Here is a 23810-nt window from a genome sequence, read left to right as displayed (position 1 = left end):
ACATACAAACAGTGTTATATTATTTTTTTATTGAAAACTATTTAATAAATTTCATACCACAATGAAAAAAATGGTCGCTTATCAAGTACGTCACTGGTAAATCCAACGGCTTTATAAACATTCTCATCAAAACAATCTAGAGTATTTTCTTTGAATAAAATCAGTTTGGTTCAGTGATGCTAACGAATTTATAATAAAAAAATTGATTAACGATGCAGCCAATACTTCATATCTATTGAATATATCGAGAAGAGAGTATGTTATTCAGCGCTTATGGCTGAGTAATGTCTGAATAAAAACATACTCTCCTCTCGATATTTTCAATAGATATAATATTAATAACATTGGCGATTTCGCCGGTTTTTGCGGATATTTCGAACAGTGAAATTCTCTTTGAAATTTATAAATCATCGTCTACATCATTCGAAGATGCAGTAAAAGAGAAAATAAAAATGGCAGCATAGAAATCATAGGAATACCGAAAGGTGTAAGGTGTAAATATGATTACATGGAGTCAACTGACTCTATGATAACTAAATCTGCATTGGTATATACACGTTTAGTGGATTTTTTGCCATGGATACAAAATATTTTAAACATTGGATGCGGCAACCGAACTATTCATTTTGGAAACAATCTTGATGCATTTGTATTCAAGGTAGAAATGGAACAAACGGAAAAACAATGGCCACGTAATATACACCCTATACGTTATATCCATTCATTAAACCACGTCAACCACAAGTGAAACAGTACAAAGCAAACGATTATTTTTCATTCTTACGAACAAAAGAACTAGGAGATATCTAAAATTGATTGCCTACGAACAAATTTACTATAATAATGAAACTAGTTAGACTTTATTTAGAAATAATTGTTTATCAACACATTTGCATTTTTTTGTAACATTATAACTGATTATTATGATTCAAGTTCCAATAAACAAACACTGCATCTTATTCGTAATAATGTGTGAAATAAAATGATCAAAATCAACGTAACATCACCCCCTAGGGAGTAAGACTATAAAAAGTAATTTCTTGTATATATAGTATATCTTATACACTCAAAGTTAGCGCCAACTTCAACGCACACGTTGGGTTCTAACACTCCGATACACTTTTTAACACTTGTGTGAATAATACCCAATTTGTTTACCAATCCACTGTTGAAAGATTTTAGACAATGTAAAAAATGATAATCACATTCACAACTGGATATTGTATATTTCGTGTGTGTTATAAGGCTTTGTCCATCTCCTTTTACAGATGACCGATCACATTTGTCGTGGTCAGAACAACATTGATCAACATTTTTCAAAAATCCAATTTCATGCTCAGGCGTAGAAGAGTTGCCCGCTCCACCATCTGACTGCAAAAATAAACATAAATATAAAATTAATTGAGTGAGGTACACTGAACTTTCATTGATTTTTGATGTCACACATTATTATGAATAAAAACAAATTTTTTGTCTTTAAAAACTTAAAGCGATATAAATGTCTCAGTGAATTAATTGGTACTTACATGGAACGAAATTTGGCACTCCGACCATTTCTTGGCAGATAGAGGCTCCAGATGTTTTGTAGCAGACGATTCTACGTTCTTCGAACTAATGAATAATATTTTCAGATAAACACTTTCGTTTTTTTTTTGATATTGAAACAACGGGATTTCCAAATAAAACAAATCCACCGAAAATAACCGAAATAACATTTATTGCTTGTTCGAAAGATGATTTACTTAAAACGCCAAAAGGTTCAGTGCCCCGAGTTTTACATAAACTCTCGCCTATTATGAAACCTATTAAAGGGATTGTAACCAATCTCACAGGTAAATTGTGCAATTGACCATTTTCAATAGAATCAAATAGATCTATTAATGTTGAGTGATTAATGTTTTCATGTTAAAAAGGTTTGAGTAACGAACTGCTTGACCATGTTAAGCCAATGGACAACAACACAATCACACTCTTCGGCAGTTATTTTAATCGATTAAATAAGCCCATTTGTTTGGTGGCACATAATGGATACTATTTTGACTATCCCATCTTGAAAGCTCATCTACGTGACTTGGTAAATATTAGAGAAAAATAAAAAAGATTATACAATAAAAATGGATTCGTTGCAGGACCGTTCATTGAATGTTTTTATTTGGAGTTTAACGTGTAATTTAGAATAATTATTATCTTTTTATTGAAAAACAACAAATATTACACTATTAAGAATTGTAAAATTCTCAGAGTTGTTTCCTATACCTCACTGAGGATGAAAGCATTGAAATGCGCATCTGAGAATTTTACAATTCTTAATAGTGCAATATTTGTTGTTTTTCAATAAAAAGATAATAATTACCGTTCATTGGAAGATCTTTTGATTGTTGACTCATTGCCAATTTTTCGTCAAATCAATGGATACATTCCGAACCAAAAGCCGTATGTTTCTTATAAATTAATTGAAATTTTCAAGAGATTTTATCCAGATGAATCTATCGCCGATGCACATAATGCCGAAGCCGATGTAATATTTCTACTAAAATGTGCTGGTAAATAAAAATTATGTATGCCTGATTCTTACTTTAAAATGTAACCAAAATCAGGCATATATGTTTGGTCGATTCGAATATTTATTATTTAAGCCTGATTTAGGTTATATTTTATAGTAGAAATCAGGCGTACAAATTTTTCCACGAAATATATATATTTTTGTTTGCACAAATTTCATAATTTTGTATGCATTATACGGGTCAAAAATTGGCGTCACCGTAAGCCCAATTCAGGTGAAAAAGTGGCTTCACGATGCCCATTGGGTTATCACTTTACCCCACCACTTTTTTGATACTCAAAAATCACATATTTGGGAAATTAAGCAAAAAAAAATTGAATTTATTTTTTGAAAATTAAGCGACTATAGGGTGTTAGCTATGGTCATTCTCTATCGATTAGAACATTCAACTTATGAAAATAATAAAAATTGTGAATTTTATGGTTGTGCACAAAAACCCTTATCACTTTACCTCACCTTCCCTTATATATTTTTTGTGAGCACAAATATAGCACTAAATCCCTGTGCAAAAATTTCCCCAAAAAAATTCCGTTTAAAAAAATATCCCATATAAAATTTTCATTTTTGCGAAAAATCGATTTTTAATGAATTTGTGCCAGCTCGGATTGAAATTAAGGTTTGTGAAAATTGTCTATTCGGTGAGCACAAATTCTCAGGAATAAATAAATGTGATTTACTCACAATTTAATGCACATGTAGAGGTGGTCCTTAATAAGGACTCCTTATACAAAAAGTTCATTTTTGCAAAAAAAATCGATTTTTGCTGAATTTGTGCCAGCTCGAGTTGATAGTGAGGATTGTAAAAATGATATATTTTGTGAGCACAAATTCCGGGGAGTAAATAAGTGTGGTTTGCGCACAACTTTATGCACGTTTGAAAGTAGTTGTCATACAAAAAGTTCATTTTTGACAAAAACCGATTTTTGATGAATTTGTGCCAGTTCGGGTCAATGGTCTATTCGGTCATCACAAATTCCGAGGAATATAGAACTGTGCTTTGTTCACGATTTCATGCATATTTAGAGGGGGTCGCCATACAAAATTTTCATTTTTTCAAAAAATCGACTTTTGTTGAATTTGTGCCGGCTCGGGTTCATAGAAGAACTTTAAAATTGGTATATTCGGTGAGCACAAATTCCAAACTATCAAAATGTAAACTCAGAAATAAAAAGCAAAGGGGTGGGGGGCCGATGTCACGCAGGTAAATATTTATTGGTATAATTTTTGTGATAATATGCATACCACTTGTGGCAAGCAAAAACAGAAAATTTGTAAAATTTATTCAAGGGTATCGACATGGGTGTCGCACACATACTATGATTATATGATAAATCATCAAGAAAGTAATTTAATTCATTGAACCTGTTTATTTCAAATTCATAAATAAAGTTGAGACATTTTTTAAAATCCGAAATGATGTATAGTTTTAATTGAAACTGTCAAACGTTATTTAAAGGAAATTTCCATTTTTCTATTTCCAATATCATTTACTAACTTTTATGTGAAACTGTAATTGTGATTTTTGCTAGCATTTTCTCAGCACAATGTATACTAGAGTGTTTCCGTAGTCAAAAAATAAAAAAATGGTAGTCGTTAATTAAAAGTGCAAAAAATTCTAAGACAAATCATGACATTTATACAAAGCATCGAATGATATTGGCACTTCCCGAAGCAAAAAATTTTTTATAGCAAAATGTGTCTAATATCAAAATATTGAATTAGCATTATTGATGTGAACCGAGCCCTATGACATTTGACGTTCATTTCATTGGTTTTCGTAATGTCATAATCGCCGCTTCACTTATACCGAGAACACGTTCGGCGTTGTGAATAGGAAGTTTACGACATAAAGTACAGCAGTGTTAATTCCAATTCAACGTTTCAATTATTCTACGATTTTGTTAATAATTCATATTATTTTCGATATACGTGCGTTTTGTATCAATTTATTCCGAATTGTTCAACACTTGATCGATCGATTGATCCGGAGTCCAAGCAGATTGTTGAATTCAAATCACCGTGAGTAAACTTAATTTACAGTGAAAATTAAAGTGAAAAATATTGGTGAATTCATCGGTAAAAATTATTATTTTTGATGAGAAATTGCCAGCGAATACACGATTTATTCAAAATTTGAATTACTTGCTTATTCTATGCAGTTATTCATATCCTTCTTATTGTGAAATTCATTCTTATTTCATAGCACGACATATAAGCCATTTGTAACGTGAAATATATTTAAACTAGTCCAATAATTATTTAACGTTGAACATATTAACAGTAACATTACATTTTATGAAAAAAGTAATGTATTTCACAATTATTCTGCAGTACATAATTCTGTTGCGTGAGGTGGTGAAATTCATTTCAAGCAGTGATAGCCATTTTGAATTGGTTCCATTGTTTAGAGAAGAGAAACAATAACTCGCTTATCAAAGAAATGTGTTTAAATGTTTTTTTTCTCTCTAAATCACTGCCATTGTTATCAATCCGAAGATTTTTGTCATTTTTCTGTGTTGCATCACTTTGTGTGTGTACCAAAAAAAGCGATAGATTCGTGTTTTGTTGTCGTTCGATCAAATTGAATTCGAAATATATGTGAATATTTGTGTGGATTGGTTAAAAGGATTTTTCACTTTGATCGTATGTTTTGCATCTGTGCATTCGGTTGATATTTTCAAATTACATGTGAATGCTTTTATTTCAGTGCTGGTGCACATTTTTTTTTTCAATGTATATATTTGTTTATATACTTTTTTTCGATCGAACATTGTTTGATGTGAAAAGTCGTCACTTTTAAATTATATGGATCAATGAAAATTCAATACAAATTCGTTTTCAAACTAAATCGAATGTGTGTGTTTTTTTTTCAATAGGAAAATGGCGAATCGCTTCAAGCCATCCATACCAGCGAAGGGAGAAACGAAGGATGAGATTACGACGATCAAATGTGCGCTGAAGACAATCATTCGCCCACAATTCCAGCAAGCATTGATGAGCAAAATAACGGACCTGAGTTTGCAAGCCACTTCAATTTCCTTTTTGGGCTCATTACTGTTCTTGTTCGAGGTGCAAAAGGCGTACGAGCATAGGCCTTGAGAATAATGATTTCGCATTCTTTGGTGGAAGTGGAGAAAAAAAGATCCAACTCTGCTTTAACCAAGTGCTATGGCAAAACAATCAGCCACCGAAACCGAAAAAGTCGACGTACAGACCACGAGGAAAAAAGCCACGAGGACCACGACCAGAGCTGCCAGCTATCGACCCTGAATTCAAAGCAATTGTCGAAGGTAATAAATAAAAATAGTTGATTTATTAAACAATTAAACCTCCTTATAAAATAGCGAGTTTTGACTACACAGTACACAATTTAGTTGAATTTGAAAAACATATTTTATTTTTAGGTCTTGACGACTATCATGGTATCGATTGGCCCAACAACAATGATTTCAGCAATGGCCTAAAGCATATCACCAATCAATACACAGACAACGTCGTCACCAACTCAACAACGCATCCTGACAAAAAGATCACCCAGTACTTGAGACTAAAAGTGTTCGAATTGAACACAGACGGAGAAGAGGACGCAGAGAAATTTTTGCAAAGTGACATCGAAAGTGTTGTAAAACTGATCATCAAAGAAAAAAACATCAGAGTGCCAATTCACGATCCAAACAAACTCGAACGGTGTGGCTTTTTGTATGACATGGTGAACGACCTGAATGTGTTTCCAGAAATCGATCTGCATGACCTCACGACTGACGAAGAACATTGGTTTAAGGCCATGCCAATGTTCCTATCTATGCAACGCGAGATAGAAGAGTACAACTTGGAGTGGCCATATCAGCACCGATCCAAACGAAAGAAAAGAAAGCGCAAAAAGTCAAAGCGTCGCCCCAAGCGCAAACAAATGCTCGACGATCCAAACTTTCGGCCATTCATCCGGAATTTAGTAGTGGTGCCGATGTGTGATTTTCGCCGAAAGCACTACAAAATCGATTGTTCAAGCATGCACCAAGTGTTGTCTTCGCAAGAATTGCTACCGAAAGTGGAAGTTGAAAACAAAAACGGAACAACAAGCATGGTAATTCTTCCACAAAAGGATTTCAACGCTGCGCGTGATCATTGGTGGAATCAGTATTTCTACATGCGGAAAATTCGGCGATTCGTGCGTGGAAAAAAGAAGTTTGATTTTTCCATAAACACCGATGGAATCGCTGTGTCTCTGCAATACTCGGCCAAAAAGAAGACGAATAACACAGAATACGACCGTTCTCGCATCGTTGAAATGATTTTGGATGGCAAATTCGAAAATTTTGCAGGCGTTGATACAGGCTTGAAAAGTTGGAACACCACAGTGACACACAACATTATAACTGGCACCGAAGTAAGTTTTTACATTTATGTTGTATATGTATCAATGGAAGATAGACCGCGTAAGTGCTAAAATTCAATAACTATTCATTTATTTATTTTCAGACCAACTTCGTAATGTCGAGTAAGCAGTTTCACTGGAAAACAGGCCAAAACGTGCGAAATGCCAAAGCAAAGCGTTGGACCAAAAAGTTTACCGAAGAGGAGCGCCGAGACAGAGAGAACCGTGAGCTGTACCCGGTGATGCCATCACCAAAAGGGTCACATTGGCTGGACTACATCAAGCACCGAATCAAGATGATGAAGCATGGAATCTGCGCTTACTCGACTGCCAAGTACACTCGACTCGCCTTGGACAAACACATCAAAAGTAGTAGTGTTGTCGACAATTGGGTGGAAAAGGTTACCGATAAGCAGCCGACTTTGTTTCTTTTTGGTGCTGATGGCGAAGTACCACCTGACAGCCGAATAAGTATCAAAAAGCACGTGCGGTGTCCAGGGGTTCGTTTGACTTTGAGGTCAATAAACAAACGTCGAGATTGTGCCATAGAGCTGGTGGACGAATGGGGATCATCTCAAACAGACGCAAGATGTATGAAGCGATTCCAAAACCAGCCCAAATCGGCCAGATTCAAGAAATGCCGGTGCATACCCGACGCCAGAACATTGCTGCCAATAAAAATTGTGTCAAAGTTGGGCAAGAAGGATCTATCGGAATTTCGATTGTTGCAACGCGCCATGAACGAAGCATTGGAAGAAAACGAGCCTTTATTGTCAAAAGTAAAAAGTTACTATAAAAACTGGCAATTAAACCTCGAATGCTCTGTGACTTGGCATCGTGACGTCGTGGCTGCTAAGAACATTCTGCTGAAAGGTAAGGCTAATTGACGATACAATTGCGATTGAATGATTGCTTAAGAAGATTCATTTGTTTGATTTTTCAGGACTATGGACATTGCTAGGACTTCCGATACCGGATGCGATCAATAGATATAAAGCCCGCGATGCTGTCGCTGAGGCCGCCGAAGTAGCCGCTGATGTCGCTGAAGCAGCTGCTGCTGCTGCCGCCAACGTAGATAATGATGTAGAAATGTTCGAGTACGACCAGCAGCCAGCTGATCATGCTGTCTAATCAGCACAACGCAAACAAAAAAAAAACAATTGTAACATTAGTTATTAAGGCTATCCCGACCATGTGGGATAGTAGCGTAGCAAAAGGTTGACACCCCATTTGGTTGTTGTTGACTGCGCAGGAGTACAAATGGGGCGTTTTTTCTTTGTAAGTAACATTCAATTTTGAAAACAGTTTTTTGCTTCGGGAAGCGTGACCATCAGTCGATGCTTTGTGTAAATGTCATGATTTGTCTTAGAATTTTTTGCACTTTTAATTAACGACTACCATTTTTTTATTTTCAGATATGAGAAACACCCTAATGTATACTTTATTTAACCAATTAATATTAAAAGAAGTCATGACATTTACTGTTCTTTTCGTAGTTGTACTATTAGTGTTGTTGTTTTTTTCTTTTAATTTCGTTTGAAAGTGATTTTTCTGCTTCAAACGGATCTATATAAAAGTTTTCTTTTTTATTTCATCCTATTTTATTTGTCTTCATATTCAATATAAATAACAATAAAAAAAACTTTGTTGTAAACAAACTTCCTCTCTTAATAACGACCAAATGTGTGATCCCAAACACCCTCATACGATTCTTTGCGTTTCACCTCAATCAAACCAAAATCTGTTTTATTATGCTTCCATTTAATAAAAAAATAATCTCTCTCCTCATGGTCTTTTGCCAAATAATCTTTCTCCTCAAGGTAGATTGTAACCTTATGCGCGCCATTTAATTTTTTCCGTTCATTGTTCATGGCTACCACGTTAATACGTTCGTAGAATCTCCCGTAGTCTCCGTATTGACTAATGGCATCCGTTTTTATTTCCTTCAGCTTTGCCGAATTCCGGATAAATGCATTCATATACTCTTCATTTGTTTCAGGTGTGAAAATTCGTTCGAGATTTTTCAAGTTCATTGACACTTCCTCCATATTCATCCTACAAGCTGGTCCATTATTATGTGGTTGGAACACAAGTTCCGTCACACCATCCAATTTTGGCATTTCTACGTAATCATATGTATCAATATGCAAGGTTACAAGTCCCGGTAAATTTTCCAAACATTCTGTCGTCGCCGTTTTCAAGTGTAAACGTTTATAAACACCCCGTCGATACAGATCGTTCATCACAACACAAAATTCATTCATATCATCCACCCCCAAAATTGTCAGGTCATCCAATTCAATGTTATTTGCAATAAATGAGTCACGATGTTGCATAAGGATTTTTTCGGTAGTCGAAAAACTACGTACATTCGGATTTTGTTGAAAAAATGTTGTCAGTTCACCATTAACCAATGTATCACAATGAGTTAGTTTCAAATATTTTAATGTCGGATATTTATGGAGTAACCAAGTATTCCCTGCATTTGTATCGATTGTTAAACGCTTTAGTTTCACGCATAATTTAAGAAATGTTTCGAAAAATGTACCATCAAGATTACATGTAGTTAAAAATTTTACCACTTCAACGCTACTCAGACTGTTCTTCATCATTTTAAGATCAAGGTCTACGAAACGAGCATTCCAAAAACTCATGGATTTTATTGATTTGATATTTTCTACAACGTAACGGAATGATGCGTCCAGTTTGAGGTTGCACAACATTAATATTTGGATGAATGGAATAAAACCAACCAATTCCTTCCCATCAATGTACTCAAACCTCACATTGCTATCGTTCACACCAAAATCTACGTTTCTATAGTTGTGGTTGTTCAGACTACACTTTACGTTTTGATATTTCCACTTGAAATATTCGCCAGTTAGTCGTTGGAAATGTTTACACGTTCGACCAAACGAATGCAGTTCTTCCAGTGATAACCAATCAAAGATTAGTTCCCAACAATCGTTGATCAGCTTGAAAATTGGTGAATGAATCTGACATTCGTCAGAGCCGAGGGAAATTGCGTCTAAAGCAACAGCAAATTGATGCGGTGTATCAGTCACTTTAGAGTCAGTATCATGTGACTTATCGACGTCGGTGTTGTTTTGATTTTTGACCATCTGCTCACTCATTATGGAGATGATTTTTATCGTAAATACAGACTGGAATGACCTAAAATCAAAACGATAAAAACCGTCCCCAAGTTAAACGCTTGAAATTGATATGATAATGTAATCTTTCTTACCTTAAACGAATTCGTTGAAATTTTCCTTATGAATGTACCCGTATAGAACTGAAACTTGTCAAAATTGGCGGAAGTTGTGCCTTCAAGCTTTGTGCTCCTGTGTTTTCCAGAACAAAATTAAAATTAATAAAATACCTATGTCGATATTGAGATATTATTTATGAATGTCACACTCAGAACGTGATGGAATGAAATCGAAAAAGTAAATTCTCTTTGAACAGAAGTAACTCACTTTATTTCGCATGGTTAGATGATGATGTATTTCACAATGACGTTGGCAGTGACACATTACGTAGGTTGCTCCATAATTTTTTTTAAAATGGTACTTATAGTGTTGCCCGATGTAAACCATTGTCATATTCGTAAAGTTTGATGTTTTGGTATGTATTCGTGCCCTGAACCTTTTGTCGTACGAACGCTATTTGTATTGTTTACAGTGACTGGTAAACTGCGACTCAACAAAAAAATGAATTTTACACGTGAAGATTTTCGTAAAATGATTTACTACGATTTTCGAAGTAAATTATCTCAACAACAGTGTTTCGATCGACTTCATTTGGCCTTTGGCAATGAAGCACCAACCCTTCAGACAATTTATAACTGGTACCGAGAATTCCGTTGCGGTCGTAGTTCGCTCAAAGACGAGTTTCATACAGGTCGTCCAAAATCGGCTGTTGTGCCACAAAACATCGATGCTGTCAGAAAACTGATTATGGAAGATCGTCATGTGACCTACCGTGAGATTGAGGCATCTTTGGGCATTTCATCCCACAGCATACATACAATTTTGCATGAACATTTAGCCGTAAAAATGATTTGCTCTCGTTGGATCCCACATAAATTGACCGATGAACAAAAAATGGCTCGTGTGAGTTGGTGTAAAGAAATGCTCAAGAAATTCAATCGTGGTGCTTCAAAAGACGTTAATAAAATCGTCACTGGTGACGAATCGTGGATATATGCCTATGAGCCCGAAACGAAACAGCAGTCGACTGTATGGGTCTTCCAAAATGAAGATAACCCAACGAAAGTTGTTCGAGCAAGAAGCACTTCGAAGCGAATGGTCGCCTGTTTTTTCGGGAGAAGTGGTCATGTGGCAACCGTTCCACTAGAGGATCGTAAGACCGTCAATTCTGATTGGTATACCACCATTTGTTTGCCCGAAGTGTTTGGTGAAATAAGAAAAAACAACCACCGTCGCAAAATAATTCTTTATCACGATAATGCGAGCTCTCACACATCTTTTCAAACTACTCGATTTTTGACCGGTCAAAACATCGAACTGATGGGTCATCCACCGTACAGTCCTGACCTGGCACCCAATGACTTTTTTTTGTTCCCAAGCGTGAAGAAAAAACTACGTGGTCAACGATTTTCGACACCAGAAGAAGCAGTTGAAGCGTTCAAAACACACGTTTTGGAGATATCAGTTTCGGAGTGGCACGAATGCTATGACAAATGGTTTCATCGAATGCAAAAGTGTATCGATCATCTCGGGGAATATTTTGAAAAACAATAAAACCATTTTCGACAAAAAACAACTGTGTTATATATGTTTTTAAAAAAAATTATGGAGCAACCCTCGTATTAGACATTTCGAATTTGACACTTATTAGTTTTATAGACAATTCATTAAGAGTGGTTCACAGTTGTGAAGTTTATGCGGATAAAGTATACATCAAATACACATCTTGTGGCCAACATGAACAACAGAAAATGTAGGAAAGCGGTAAAAACGTTCTATTTTTCATAGTAGTTTTATATGTAAGTTTGAGTTCTTTTTCAATTTTTCTTTATTAGAAAAAATTTATTGTTTTTTATTCACAATAAAAATTAAGTGTAATGTGAAAAATGTCAGACTTTCATTTTTTGCTAAATATATAGCAATAAATATTTCTATAGAATAAAAATATTTGATAGCTTTGAATGTATGCGTGAGCCTAGATACGTGTGCTACACACTTCATTTCCCCTTCGGAACGCTGTGTGTCACAGATTTTCCTCCAACCGTACCTACACATGATTTTTTTTTGGAGATCACTTTTTCAGTGAAAATCCCTAACAAATCGGAAGAACTTATCCTATTTCCAACTTTTGTTGAGCAAAAAAAGTCTTCACTTTTTTAATCAAAACCCCTAGCAAATTCGAATAATTTCCGTGAAAAAAATTTCTCATCCAATTCACAGGAACCTACTGCTGTAGACTTAATAAATAAATGATTGTCCGAGAATGAATGTGAAACTTCTCCTGAGAGTTTATTGAAATGTAACACCGCCATACAAAAAATGCTGACTGTCATATTGAAAATGAATTTTACCCGACTCGCAAAATGATTTTTATCCGACGATTTTCAGGTCGGATAAGATTCAATTTTCAAAATGAAATTTACCCGACGCAAGAATTGAAATTTACCCGACGTCGGGTAAAGTTCATTTTCGAAGATCACTTTTAACCGTATTAAAAATTACATCGGGTAAAGCCGGTGGCATGAAACAAACATTCGAAAAACCATCTGCATCAAAACGCAAGAATATTTAAACAGGAGAACTTGAATTGTTTTATTTCACCACAATTCAACAATAATAAAGTGTCGATTTAAAAAAATATATAATTCGAAATAAATGCTTAATTTCCGTTTTTAAGTAAATGAATGATTTTGAGTAGTTAAATAAATTCACTAGAAGGCACAGCGCGAATGTGAAAGAGTTTTTTTTTATATTTTGATGGACACATTTCTTTTCAAACACTTGTACTCTGATCAACATTCTGTTTTGGCACAAACATCACAGCTGATTCGGATTCAGAGCAATTACAAAATACATTTCTAAACGGTGATAGCGCGAATAAAAAGGCACCAATTACTTGAAAACATAGAGAAAATGTTTCAAATTCGACAAATTTCCAGTTGTAGTTTATGATTGCAAGTACAGCGCCAAACAAAGCTACGATTGCCGCCCATAGATCCAAACAGCTTAAACAACTGGGTGCTGGTGGACTGTAGTCTTCATCAAAATCGATATCAAGCCTAGTTGAAGAATAAAAACAATTTGATTACAAATATGGTCCAAACAATAATAATGAACCACACACGTTTGTACTTCTTTCAAAATGTTGTTTTGAGTATATACGACATCATAAACATTGATCAATTTTACTTTTCGTATATTAGCGCATTTTGAATGCTTCAGTATTCCAACCAAAATTGATCTCTCAGTTTTTCTCAATTTGTAATCACGAATTTCAAGCATTTTTACACTTCTTATTGGGTCCAACGAAATGCATTTGAACAAATAACCTAATTTTTCGGCAACGGATAATTTTTCACAAAGACATTTATTTTCTGCTTCGTGAAGTGCAGCTTCATTTTTGATGGAACCTCCTTCATAGATGACCACCATTCCTCCTAAATCGATACGACGGAGACGTTGAAATGCCATTTTCGAATTTTTAAAATTAATATTAATTTGTGATATCACAATGAAAACAATAATGAATTGAACACTCTTTTGGTTATGAGTATGATATCACAAATGCAATTATCGCGCTAAAATGTGTCAAATGTCAAATTACTTTGACAAATGCTTTAATATTGAGCATTTCGGCAAACGCTACAATGTGTATCGTGGCGATCGGACGGAACTCACAAGTGATAGAACCGACGGTGGAGGAGTGCTGATCGCGGTTGAATGCAAATTCAACAGTGAAAAGCTGATTCTATCAGAGCGCAGCGGCCTTGAGCAAGTGTGTGTAAAAATTTCGTTCGACTCGTGTAATGTCTATGTGTTTGCAGTGTACATTCGGTCGGTGCACGAAACTGAAAAATTCTTGGAATTCGCTGAGATTGTGAAACTGGTCCCATACAATGAAAATGACATCGTTATTGTGTGCGGTGATTTTAACCAGCCCGGTGTCAAATGGATCAAAGCCGATGATGGTGATTATTATTTGCCAATCAATGTGTCGACAGAGGGCGGCATTGCTGTTTTTGACACAATGTTCGACTGTGGGTTCCACCAGCTGTCAAATATCGTTAATCCAGCCGGGAATGTTTTGGATCTTGTATTTACAAACAAGTTCTACGAAATGGCGTTGATTGAATCAACAAGACCATTGGTTAAATCCGACATTTGGCACAAAGCAATTGAAATCGAAGTGACAATTGATGAAAACGAACCCGCATCACCGCAATCATCGGAAATATACGCATACAATTCGGCGGATTTCGATGCGATGAATGAATTCTTCATTGCAAGTGACATTTTGTTGGGGATAAATCGAATTTATGACCTCGAGAATGCATTCCAATTATTTGGCAATGTTCTACACGAGGCAATAGACTCATTTGTTCCAAAAATCACCGTACAAAAGAGTACTGATCCACCGTGGTACACAAAGCACTTGAAACACATGAAAAATGTCAGAAGAAAGGCGTATAAAAAAGCAAGAGAAACTGGTAACTTTGACGAATACAATGCCATCACAGATTCGTTCATGCAGTTACAAAGCCAGTTGTTCAAGTCGTACATCAGCCGCATTCGATTGCAAATCAGAGCAAATCCAAAACATTTTTGGCGATTTGTAAACGACAGAAGAAATAGAAGTGACATTCCGCCTATTGTTGAATACAACAATGAGACTGCGAGCACAGACGTATCGAAAGCGGAATTATTTGCTGATTTTTTCGAAAATCAGTATACACAGAGCGACAATATCGACTTGGATCAATTGCTGAGTGAATGCGGTGACATATCGTTTGACATTGACATCAATGAAGTAGACGTGATGAAAGCACTACAAGCGATCAATGTAAACAAAGGAGCCGGCCCAGATGGTATTTCACCAAAACTACTGAAAAATTGTGCGCATACTTTGTCAAAGCCGTTATCAATGCTATTTCGTAAGTCGTTGCATCAAGGATATGTTCCGACAGCATTGAAAAATTCCAGAATTGTGCCAATATTCAAGTCTGGAAAGAAAAGCAGTGCATCGAATTATCGGCCGATCGTGATAATACCGACAATAGCCAAATTATTCGAAATTGTTGTGTATAACAAAATCGACACATTTGTTAATGCGAAAATCAGCCACAATCAACATGGATTCGTGAAAAATCGATCAACCTCAACAAATTTACTGCAAATGGTAAATTTCACGATGGACTCAATGATCAAAAGGCGTCGGTATGAACTCCAATACATTTTTTGTTATTAGTGCTGCTTCTTCTTTTTCTCACTATGGGCGCAACCATTTTCAAGCTAAAAGTCAAATGGATGCGTTTAATGAAACGTCAAAATGCGCGTATGGCTAATTTGTTCTAAACGTGTATCTGTAGTTAAGTTTGAAGCTAATGTGTGAATAATCAAATAAATAGGTTTTTTTGTATTAAAAATAAAAATAAAAGAATAAAATTAGCTGTGTAAAAATTTATTGGCGCCTATACAAGTCGATTCAAAAAAACTGTAAATGGAATACTGCACAATAAGCCAAGAAAACGAATAATTTTATCGGCACAGAATATTTTTTAAGCCGACAGAAATATCTTTTGCCACAATATTGCTATTAGTTGCAAACAAATTATTAAACATATTTTTCGACTTTACTTTATTTTATTTTTTCTTACCTAGAATAACTGTGATCCAGAAATATTGCGTGTGGTACTATTTAGTACTTTGCATTTTTGATATTCCATTAAACGCACTTATTTAAAAATGAATATGCCAATATGGCTGCACCCATAGTGTAAATAAGAAGAAGCAGTGTCTATTTAGCAACTGCATACCGGTGTCAAAAGGTGTCAAACGGATGTGCTGTACACAGATTTTGAGAAGGCCTTCGATCGTGTGAACCACAAGAAATTGCTGCAGAAGTTGGTGAACTTTGGATTCGGCCGACGACTTGTCAAATGGTTACATGGATATTTGACAGCGCGAACACAATTTGTTGGAATCGGGGAGAGAAAGTCAAGAACTTTCACTGTGTCATCGGGAGTACCTGCGGGAAGTATCTTGGGACCATGTCTTTTTATTATTTTTATTAATGACATTGTCGAAACCGTAACAAATGCACTTGTTTTATTATTCGCAGACGATCTTAAACTGATACGAACAATACAATCGCCCATTGATGCCATTATTTTCCAAAGAGCCATTGATCAGTTGAACGACTGGTGCACTGAAAACAGCCTAAATTTGAATCTGAGGAAATGCTTCGTGATGACGTATGCAAAGGGTGGATACGCAATCGACTATTGCTGTTAAAGAAGCGTTTGTAAAAATTGCTGAACTCACCTTTAAGAAATTTTAATCCATCAGATGTAGAGAGTTGAATTATGAATTTCTTGCGTTTTTACAGCCCAATATTTGCCAACGACGGTCAATGTAAAAAATCGAATAAAATTCGGAAAACATACCAAAATTGTCTCAATGATTTTATAATAATAATTTTCATTTATTGCTTTGCCAGCATATTTTCAAAAATATTTTCATTTTCATCGAAAGAATAAAATTGTTTATTATTTTAAGACGCCGCAAGGCAATGTAAAATCCATTGAAAAATATGTCCAAAAATCGTTGCACAAAACAAACATACGTTTTACGCAATTGTAGTGCGTGTCACCGGTTTTAGTGTTGTCATTGTTCATTATCTGTAGTCGTCAATTGCATCACAAGCGATATCTAACGACAATCTTCAAACTAATATCAAGTTTGCATTTGCAAATGTCACGACAGCCGGAACCACAAAATTACAAGTTAAGAGACGAACAAAGAAAATAAAAGGACAAACGAAAAATGTCACGAAAAACCAAAAAGATGCTACTAGACGAAAATGATTCGTTGAAAAGCATTTTACAACAAATTCACAATTTAATTGCTTCATTTGTAAAATGCAACGGAAACGAATTGCTACAAATGAATGCTGTTGAAAATGTACCAACAAAGACAAAAGTGCCGATCAAAAATATCGCGGCAATGAAACGTGAAAAGGCGGCAGCCAACAAAGAAAATGCACCGAAACGATCACTCCGATCAAATACACAGAAGTGTAATGGCGAAGATTTGGAAGATTTTATACAGACTTTACGGAATACACAGACATTATTGTGCATTGAAGCGGAAATGGCAGCACGTCAAACAAAACCAACGAAGAACGGTACATCGAAGGTGATAAAAGCTGAACAAATAAAAAAGAGGATGGAGAATAATACATTGGTGACGCTTCGCCGATCGGCTCGTCGGAAACAAGGAATTCAGCACATTCAAACAGAACAAGAGAAGAGACCGGTCAGACTCTCAGAATTAACTGTGTTTTGATAGCCACACAATTGGATTTTGTTTGATTCTTACGTAATTTTAATATGCACCAACATTATCGAATTATTTACGTTGATTTTATTAATTTATACAGAAAATTTGTACAAAAGCATCATCGCATTATATTGGTTATTTGACATAACATCGGAAGATTGGAACAATTGTTCATAATAAAAATAATTTATTTGATTGAAGAGAAAACGACGATTTTATACATTTCCATTTTTTGACAGTTTTCTGAAGTAATGCGGTTGATTGAGGAACAGTAAGTATTTATTCCAAATCCAAAAATTTGAAGGTAAAATTAAAAAAGAGTGCATCAAAAAGGTAAAATTAACAGTCTGGCCAAGTATTCTATCAGTACACCAACTCACTCTTTAATAACAATTCAAATTGAAATCCATCGCATCCATTGAGACTGGTTAATATTTGAGACATTTTAAGTACAAATAGCTTTGCCCAAATCAATGAAAATCCATTTCAATTTAATTTTTTTTGGTTTTATTTATTAATCATATTATTCGTTTTTTTGTTTGTTTTCAAATTTTTCTAAATAGGTTTTTTTTTATCTCGTTTTCATATAAAAAAAAATTAATTCATTAACGAAGAACTGTAATTAGTTTTAACTTAAAAATTATGACTTTTAGCGCTGATTTGATTAATATTTAAATATAAATAGGGTATTTCAAACGATTTTCTCTTGCATTTGATTATAAATTTGTTTTGTCTTTTCACGGCAAATTCAGTAAATTTTACAATTTTTAATGTTTTGTTTTGCTATCTTCTTTTTTTTTTTTAATTGGCTGCGTGATGTTTTGATGATGAATTTCATCACATCATGAAAACAAAAAAAAAAGATTAAACTATGGTGAGAAATAAATCGAATTCAGAGACAGCGATATTATTAATTAACAACATATGTAATAATGTGTGTCCAAAAGTGGAGAATGGATCTTTTCATATCGGGTTAATTTCATATTTACTAGATTTTTTTTTCTCTTTCGTTTTTCTCAGTTTTCTTGATCTCAAAAAAAAAGAAGACGAATGAAATGTGGAGGCGTGCCAAGCACCAAGTGTGTGTATACGATGCAATGATTTGTCATATCGAATGAAAAATAACTGGCGATTTATAAATCGTTCAATAGGAGAAATCGGCGTGTGTGTTGTTATTGAACTGCTGGCGATCAGTTGCAATTGAGGCATCGACACGATTCACTTTCTATTTCACCTCCAATTCCCTTCAAATTTAATACTTTTCTTCATTTTGTTGTTGTATTCGATATATTAGTAGATTTTAACGATGTTATTTTTTTTTATACATATTAAAGTATTTATAATTGTTAATTTATTTTTTTGTAACTACATTTTTTTTTCTTGATGATGTCGTTGGTTTTCCTTTTGAAAAGAGACCGCCTTACTTCTTCATGCTGGTTTTATTTTTTTTACATACAATTTTCACAAAATGTGTCCTGCGTATAAAACGTATGGCCAAATGATGAGCAAATTTAATTCGTTCTACTTCTTTTCATATTTCGATTTGGTTTTTTTCTCCTAATTTGTTGTTTGGAACCATATAGAATTTTTCTTTTAAAATCGTGCGATATTCAGCAATTGAATAACTATATAATTTTGTTTTTGATCCGGGTATAATGTCGGTTCGATGTGTGTATGTATGTATGTGTGAATATGTGTCATACTGTTTCGATTTTGTTTTTTGATTATATTGTTAATATCTATATGTTGTTGGTTCTAAAATGGTTTCCTTTCGAAAAGGAAATGTGTGTATAAATGCGGTGCTATTTCGAAATTGTATTTTGTTAGAGATGTGATTTATAGTCGAAATGGTTCCCGTGTGCCGCTCGGTGTTGTTCCACGGCTTCCTTTACGTTCCGATGATGGTAATACTGGATCAGCTGATGGTTTTCGTGGTGTTCTCATACCGGATGGTGTCGTACTTCCGCTCACATTTCGTCTATGTGAAAATTAAATACAAAAGAAAATTAGAAAACTGTTCACAATCAATTCTTTTTGCACATCAATTGATGTCAAACATAAGGCCAGCCGATTGTTTTAATTTGGCTTTGGTAAAGTGCGAAAAAACAACAGCAAATTATTTGAACAAAAAAAAATTGAATTTTTTTCAGAAGTTTGGTAAAAATTCGGAATAATAACAACAACTCAATTTATTTGGCGGGAAGAAAAAAAAACGGCGAAAATTTGAATCGAAAATCAAGAGTGTGAGAGAAAAAAGGAAAAAAACAAACAACAACAGCAAAATGTTAATTTTGAACACAGGATCATATCGTCTGGTGGATCGTTGATTAAAAACATGCATTCAATAAGTTACCCCGTTGATGAGCAACCGAACGCCTGTGATGGTTGCGATGTTATTGGGCTTTGTTTATCCAATGATTTTTGACGAACTGATACCGGAATTCGTGATCGACTTGTGCTAATCATTTTGATTTCAGTTTTACGTATGTTTGTATTTGTGTTTTTTTTTTTTAAACGAGCAATTAATTTGCCACGCACCAAATAGATTGATTAATTATGATTGTTTAGATGCATTCAATGCAAAGAAAATGAATAGATAAAAAATAGAGAGAAAGAGAGAACATTAAACCTTAGTTAGATATCGTTTTTTTTTTTAAATTAAAGTTTATTTTGGTGTCGCCACAAAAAGGGAAGAGCGACAGTTTTATTGTGTTATCGTTATATATGTGCATTGTTTTTTTTTTTTTTAAATCAAATGTTAATTTGTTGTTATTTACCTTGTTGGAATACCTGATACCAGCGTTGGTATACTTGATGATCTACTTATGCTGCCATTCCTGACATAGCGAGCAACATTCAAGATGCATGATTTGAGTTTTGTGTTTATTTGGATTAGATTTGTAGATTTTGATTATTTGAGCATAGTAAAGTATTTGTTGAGTGTTTTTGTGTTTCGGTTTCGTGTATTTGGATTAATATGTTTGCATGAAATGGAAGAAAATTTAGTGTTTAGACTTATTTATAAATTAAAAAGATTTTTTTTTTTTAAATGTTAATGTTTAGATTAAGATTGATAGATTTACCATTACACACACCGTGATAAAGTGTGATTACATTTGAAAATGTGTATTGCATTTTGGGAAGAATAAAATAAATGATGAATTACCTCGTTGGTGCCGGGCTGGCAGAATTGGAAGGTGTTCTTGGGCGTGAAATTGTGCTACCAAACGCTGAAATGCCATCGTTACCGGTGACTTTGGTTATCGTTGAACCGGTCACAGACAATCTCGATGGTCTCTGTGAGCTGCCGCTTGGTGTCGTTGAACCAAGACGTCTTTGTGGAATGCGCGTCGGTGTTGCGTCGTCGGTGCTGTCAAGTGACAATGATGAACCATGTCGTGATGGTGGTTTTGATCCTGGTCGTGAATTTGGTTTTGAACCGCCCGGTGTAAAACCTCGGCTTGGTGTATACGATGGTTTACGTGGTGTATAACGTCCGCCTAAGCTGCTTTCGTTGTCACTCAATGAATCTGGCGTTGAGGCTGACAATGATGATCGTGATGGTCGTGACATGGCCACCGAACGAGATGATTTTTCGCGAACCTTTTGTTTATTAACGAAAAATTTAAATATTACTTTAATTTATGATAAATGCAATCAAATATTGCCATGCGAAATTAGAATCTGTTGTAAAAAAAAGTTTGTTATTATATCTTTTTTTTTTCAAAGCAAAAATCAAAAGGAAGCAAACAATTTCGGTCATTATTGCAATAAACACGACTAATTCTAAAATAAATCTCATATTATTGATGTTCATAGTAATCCGTAGCAATATATTTTATTTTTTTTATTTTTTTCATCTAGAAAATTGGCTACTCTCAGTCAATTTACTTTTAGTTGCAGCATCAAACACAGTTTTTATTTTATTGAGTTAATATTTGTTTCTCGTTCGGAGAAATGGTAACGGAGCTCTACGGTTTATTTGATTATTTGTCAACGGTTTAGTCCATACAGTTTTGAAGCGGCAGACAGACAGACAACAACACGAACGAAAACAAGATAAAATTAACTTACCCAATGTGTCGACGGATGGCAATGTGGAGCATGTGGGCTAAGTGGAGTTGAACGTGAACTTCCACCACGAATGAATGCTGTTCCACCAGCACCCATATGAAGTGGATATACACATGGTATTTGCTCTTGAGCACGCAAACGTTCAAATATTGGCATTAATTCGGCTAAATGTTCGTCGGCTGAATTTCATCAAATTTTTCGTTTTTTTTGTTTGAAATTCGATTTGAAAATAATTTGTTGCAATAAAAGAAAAAAAAAATAATAATAAAAATTGATGAACATTGTCTCGAATTTTTGTTTATGATGACTGTTATACCACCACGACGATACCACGAAAAGTGAAGTGACGCTTCAAACATTGCGTTTTGCTCAAACGAAGGCAAATGATCATTTAATATTATCGCTAGTCATTTTTTTGTTTATGTCACACATCAAGGGATTTTTGCATTTTAAAAAAAATGCTGCTTAACGATACAATTTCATTTATTTTGTGAAAAACAAAAACACTCATTCCCCGGCATGACGAATTAAATCAAATGATGCAACATAACAAAAACAAAATAAAACACAACAGAAAAATCGAAATTATTCAAAAAACCAAAAACAATGACAAATTCCAATAGAATTAAGGGACACATCAGAAATGCCGCATGCTTTCTTTTTTTGTACATATAGGTTTATTCTATGATCTATGGAAATATTCTACTGAAGTGGAGTTTCCTTACGACAAATACTCACCAAAAATCCCGACTTGCCGACATTTACTTACTTCCAATAGAGGGAAATAGAGAGAGAGAGAGAGACCTGTGTGCAGTGCATATCAAGTTTGTTTGTCCATTTATAATGAACAATTCACTTGTTTTTACTTTTTACTATTTATTTAAGTACTACAATAGTCAGATGGCAATTTTTTGAATTCATCGATAAAAGTTATTTCGGTTAAAAAATTTCCATCTGACTTGAAGTGTCGCTTAGAACTACTCAAAATCAAACCTTAGCTCGAGCTGACTACTCAACAACTGTTATTGACCGTTCTTCCGCACGTTCAACTAACCAGTTGGCTCTAGCTAAGGTTTACTCAAAATTGATTGACCATCACCACCGATTTAAAAGAGTACCGTATAATTTTTGTTTGTTGTTTTCATGCTTTGGTGTCTAACATTCTATACATTTTGTACAATAGAATATTATCGGAAAAAAAATTGCATTTAAAAAATAGTTCGAGAATAAGAAAACAAAACAAAATAACACCAATTTCAAATTTGTGTCGTCTGTCATTGTGTCGAAACACATCAAATGTCTCACTGAGTCTACCTAAATTATTGCATACCTTTTGATAATCGTTGGCGTTTATGATTTCAACTGACGTTTGTTTGCTTTTTTTGTGATTCGCTTCGTTTTTGAATGTTTTTTTTTTTTTTTTTTTGGTTTTGGTTTTAGAGACAGTTTAAACATTTACCTTGGTGATTGGTCCCTGAGTGCTGATTGGTGACGATGCATGCGAACCATTCTGTGTTGAACCAGCTGATGACATACGTGGCTTGAATGCGGCCATTGATTGTGATACACCATCGGCCAATATGAATTGTTCGCGTAGTTCGATGTTTGTGCGTCCCTTGGCTAATGAAGGTCATGATTCGTGATTTTTTGTTTTTGTTTGTTTGTTTCGGTATGGACGGGGGTGGTATGGATTTTAAATTTGATTTTGTTGTTATTATTGTTCAAGATGTCGATTTGAATGGGTTATTATGTGTTAAAGTGGTGCGTATTCGGTCGGTATTTCAGATTTATGTCGTCAATTACATGAATCCAGTTTGGAAATGATGTTTTTTTTTGTGTGCGTATATGTATAAATGTGTAGTGTGTTTGATTTGGTGTACGTGTGTGTATAAAGAGATTTTGTAATAATCGAATTTACAAATAACATAAAATAGAGCAAATGAGTATTAATTATTTGACAATACAATTATAGAATGAAATCGTTATGTTTTTGTGCGAAAATCGTGGTTTTTTTTTTTAAATTGGTTTAGAAACGCGAGCGCGTAGCACAAATCAGCGTATGTGTTTATGTTTACATTGGTGATTGTGGTGTTATTTTAGCAAATTCGAATTTGTGCACGAAATACATGTGTTTTATCGTCGTAATTAAAAAAAAAAATTAATACCAAAAAAAAACAAACCATAAGAAAAAAACAAAAGAAAAAAAGAATGGGAGAGAAAGAGAAAAAACAAACGAAAATCGAAAAAA

General features: G+C 34.5%; 5 protein-coding genes across 35 annotated transcripts in view; 2 read left to right on the top strand and 3 right to left on the bottom strand.

Moving 5' to 3' along the window:
* The first annotated feature begins 664 nt into the window (after positions 1-664).
* Positions 665-4987, top strand: LOC116348328 (three prime repair exonuclease 2-like). Its single transcript, XM_031779312.1, has 4 exons — positions 665-692; positions 1632-1832; positions 1914-2074; positions 4895-4987. The coding sequence occupies exons 1-4, from the start codon at positions 665-667 to the stop codon at positions 4985-4987; spliced, it is 483 nt and encodes a 160-aa protein (XP_031635172.1).
* On the top strand, positions 4269-8095 carry LOC116340056. Of its 2 annotated transcripts, none has more exons than XM_031766239.1 (5): positions 4269-4582; positions 5440-5853; positions 5968-6950; positions 7043-7811; positions 7882-8095. In XM_031766239.1, exons 3-5 carry the CDS (start codon positions 6270-6272, stop codon positions 8067-8069), a joined length of 1638 nt encoding a protein of 545 aa, XP_031622099.1. In that variant the 5' UTR covers positions 4269-4582; positions 5440-5853; positions 5968-6269; the 3' UTR covers positions 8070-8095. The 2 variants fall into 2 exon arrangements, with proteins under 2 accessions (XP_031622099.1, XP_031622107.1); XM_031766247.1 differs by having other exon boundaries at positions 4271-4582; positions 6331-6950.
* LOC116340070 lies at positions 5426-10466 on the bottom strand. Of its 3 annotated transcripts, none has more exons than XM_031766278.1 (3): positions 10418-10466; positions 10186-10282; positions 5426-10125 (listed from the first exon to the last, which is right to left on the bottom strand). In XM_031766278.1, the coding sequence occupies exon 3, from the start codon at positions 10070-10072 to the stop codon at positions 8606-8608; it is 1467 nt and encodes a 488-aa protein (XP_031622138.1). In that variant the 5' UTR covers positions 10073-10125; positions 10186-10282; positions 10418-10466; the 3' UTR covers positions 5426-8605. The 3 variants fall into 3 exon arrangements, with proteins under 3 accessions (XP_031622138.1, XP_031622120.1, XP_031622129.1); XM_031766260.1 differs by having other exon boundaries at positions 5427-10112; XM_031766269.1 differs by lacking the exon at positions 10418-10466 and having other exon boundaries at positions 5427-10112; positions 10186-10403.
* A 2356-nt stretch (positions 10467-12822) lies between these two features.
* On the bottom strand, positions 12823-13704 carry LOC116348717. Its single transcript, XM_031779794.1, has 2 exons — positions 13275-13704; positions 12823-13209 (listed from the first exon to the last, which is right to left on the bottom strand). Exons 1-2 carry the CDS (start codon positions 13619-13621, stop codon positions 12924-12926), a joined length of 633 nt encoding a protein of 210 aa, XP_031635654.1. The 5' UTR covers positions 13622-13704; the 3' UTR covers positions 12823-12923.
* A 4777-nt stretch (positions 13705-18481) lies between these two features.
* The window catches only part of LOC116344958 (dystonin), a 121745-nt gene continuing 116416 nt past the window's right edge, over positions 18482-23810 (bottom strand). For 11 of the 28 annotated variants that reach the window (XM_031773878.1, XM_031773886.1, XM_031773896.1 and 8 more), the window contains 5 exons: positions 21563-21741; positions 20655-21091; positions 20266-20325; positions 19842-19946; positions 18482-19466 (listed from right to left, as the gene is read on the bottom strand). In XM_031773878.1, the coding sequence (XP_031629738.1) occupies positions 19325-19466; positions 19842-19946; positions 20266-20325; positions 20655-21091; positions 21563-21741 (923 nt within the window). In that variant the 3' untranslated portion in view covers positions 18482-19324. Of the gene's footprint in view, positions 19467-19841; positions 19947-20265; positions 20326-20654; positions 21092-21562; positions 21742-23021; positions 23183-23810 lie in introns of all 28 variants that reach the window. The other 17 variants (XM_031774018.1, XM_031773963.1, XM_031773981.1 and 14 more) reach the window with 6 other exon arrangements.

The sequence above is a fragment of the Contarinia nasturtii genome, unplaced genomic scaffold (assembly GCF_009176525.2).
Source record: "Contarinia nasturtii isolate CC-2019 unplaced genomic scaffold, AAFC_CNas_1.1 Cnas_scaffold_129, whole genome shotgun sequence".
NCBI lineage: Eukaryota > Metazoa > Arthropoda > Insecta > Diptera > Cecidomyiidae > Contarinia > Contarinia nasturtii.
Note: the sequence above shows the minus strand (reverse complement) of the source record. Positions and strands in the feature narration are given on the sequence as shown.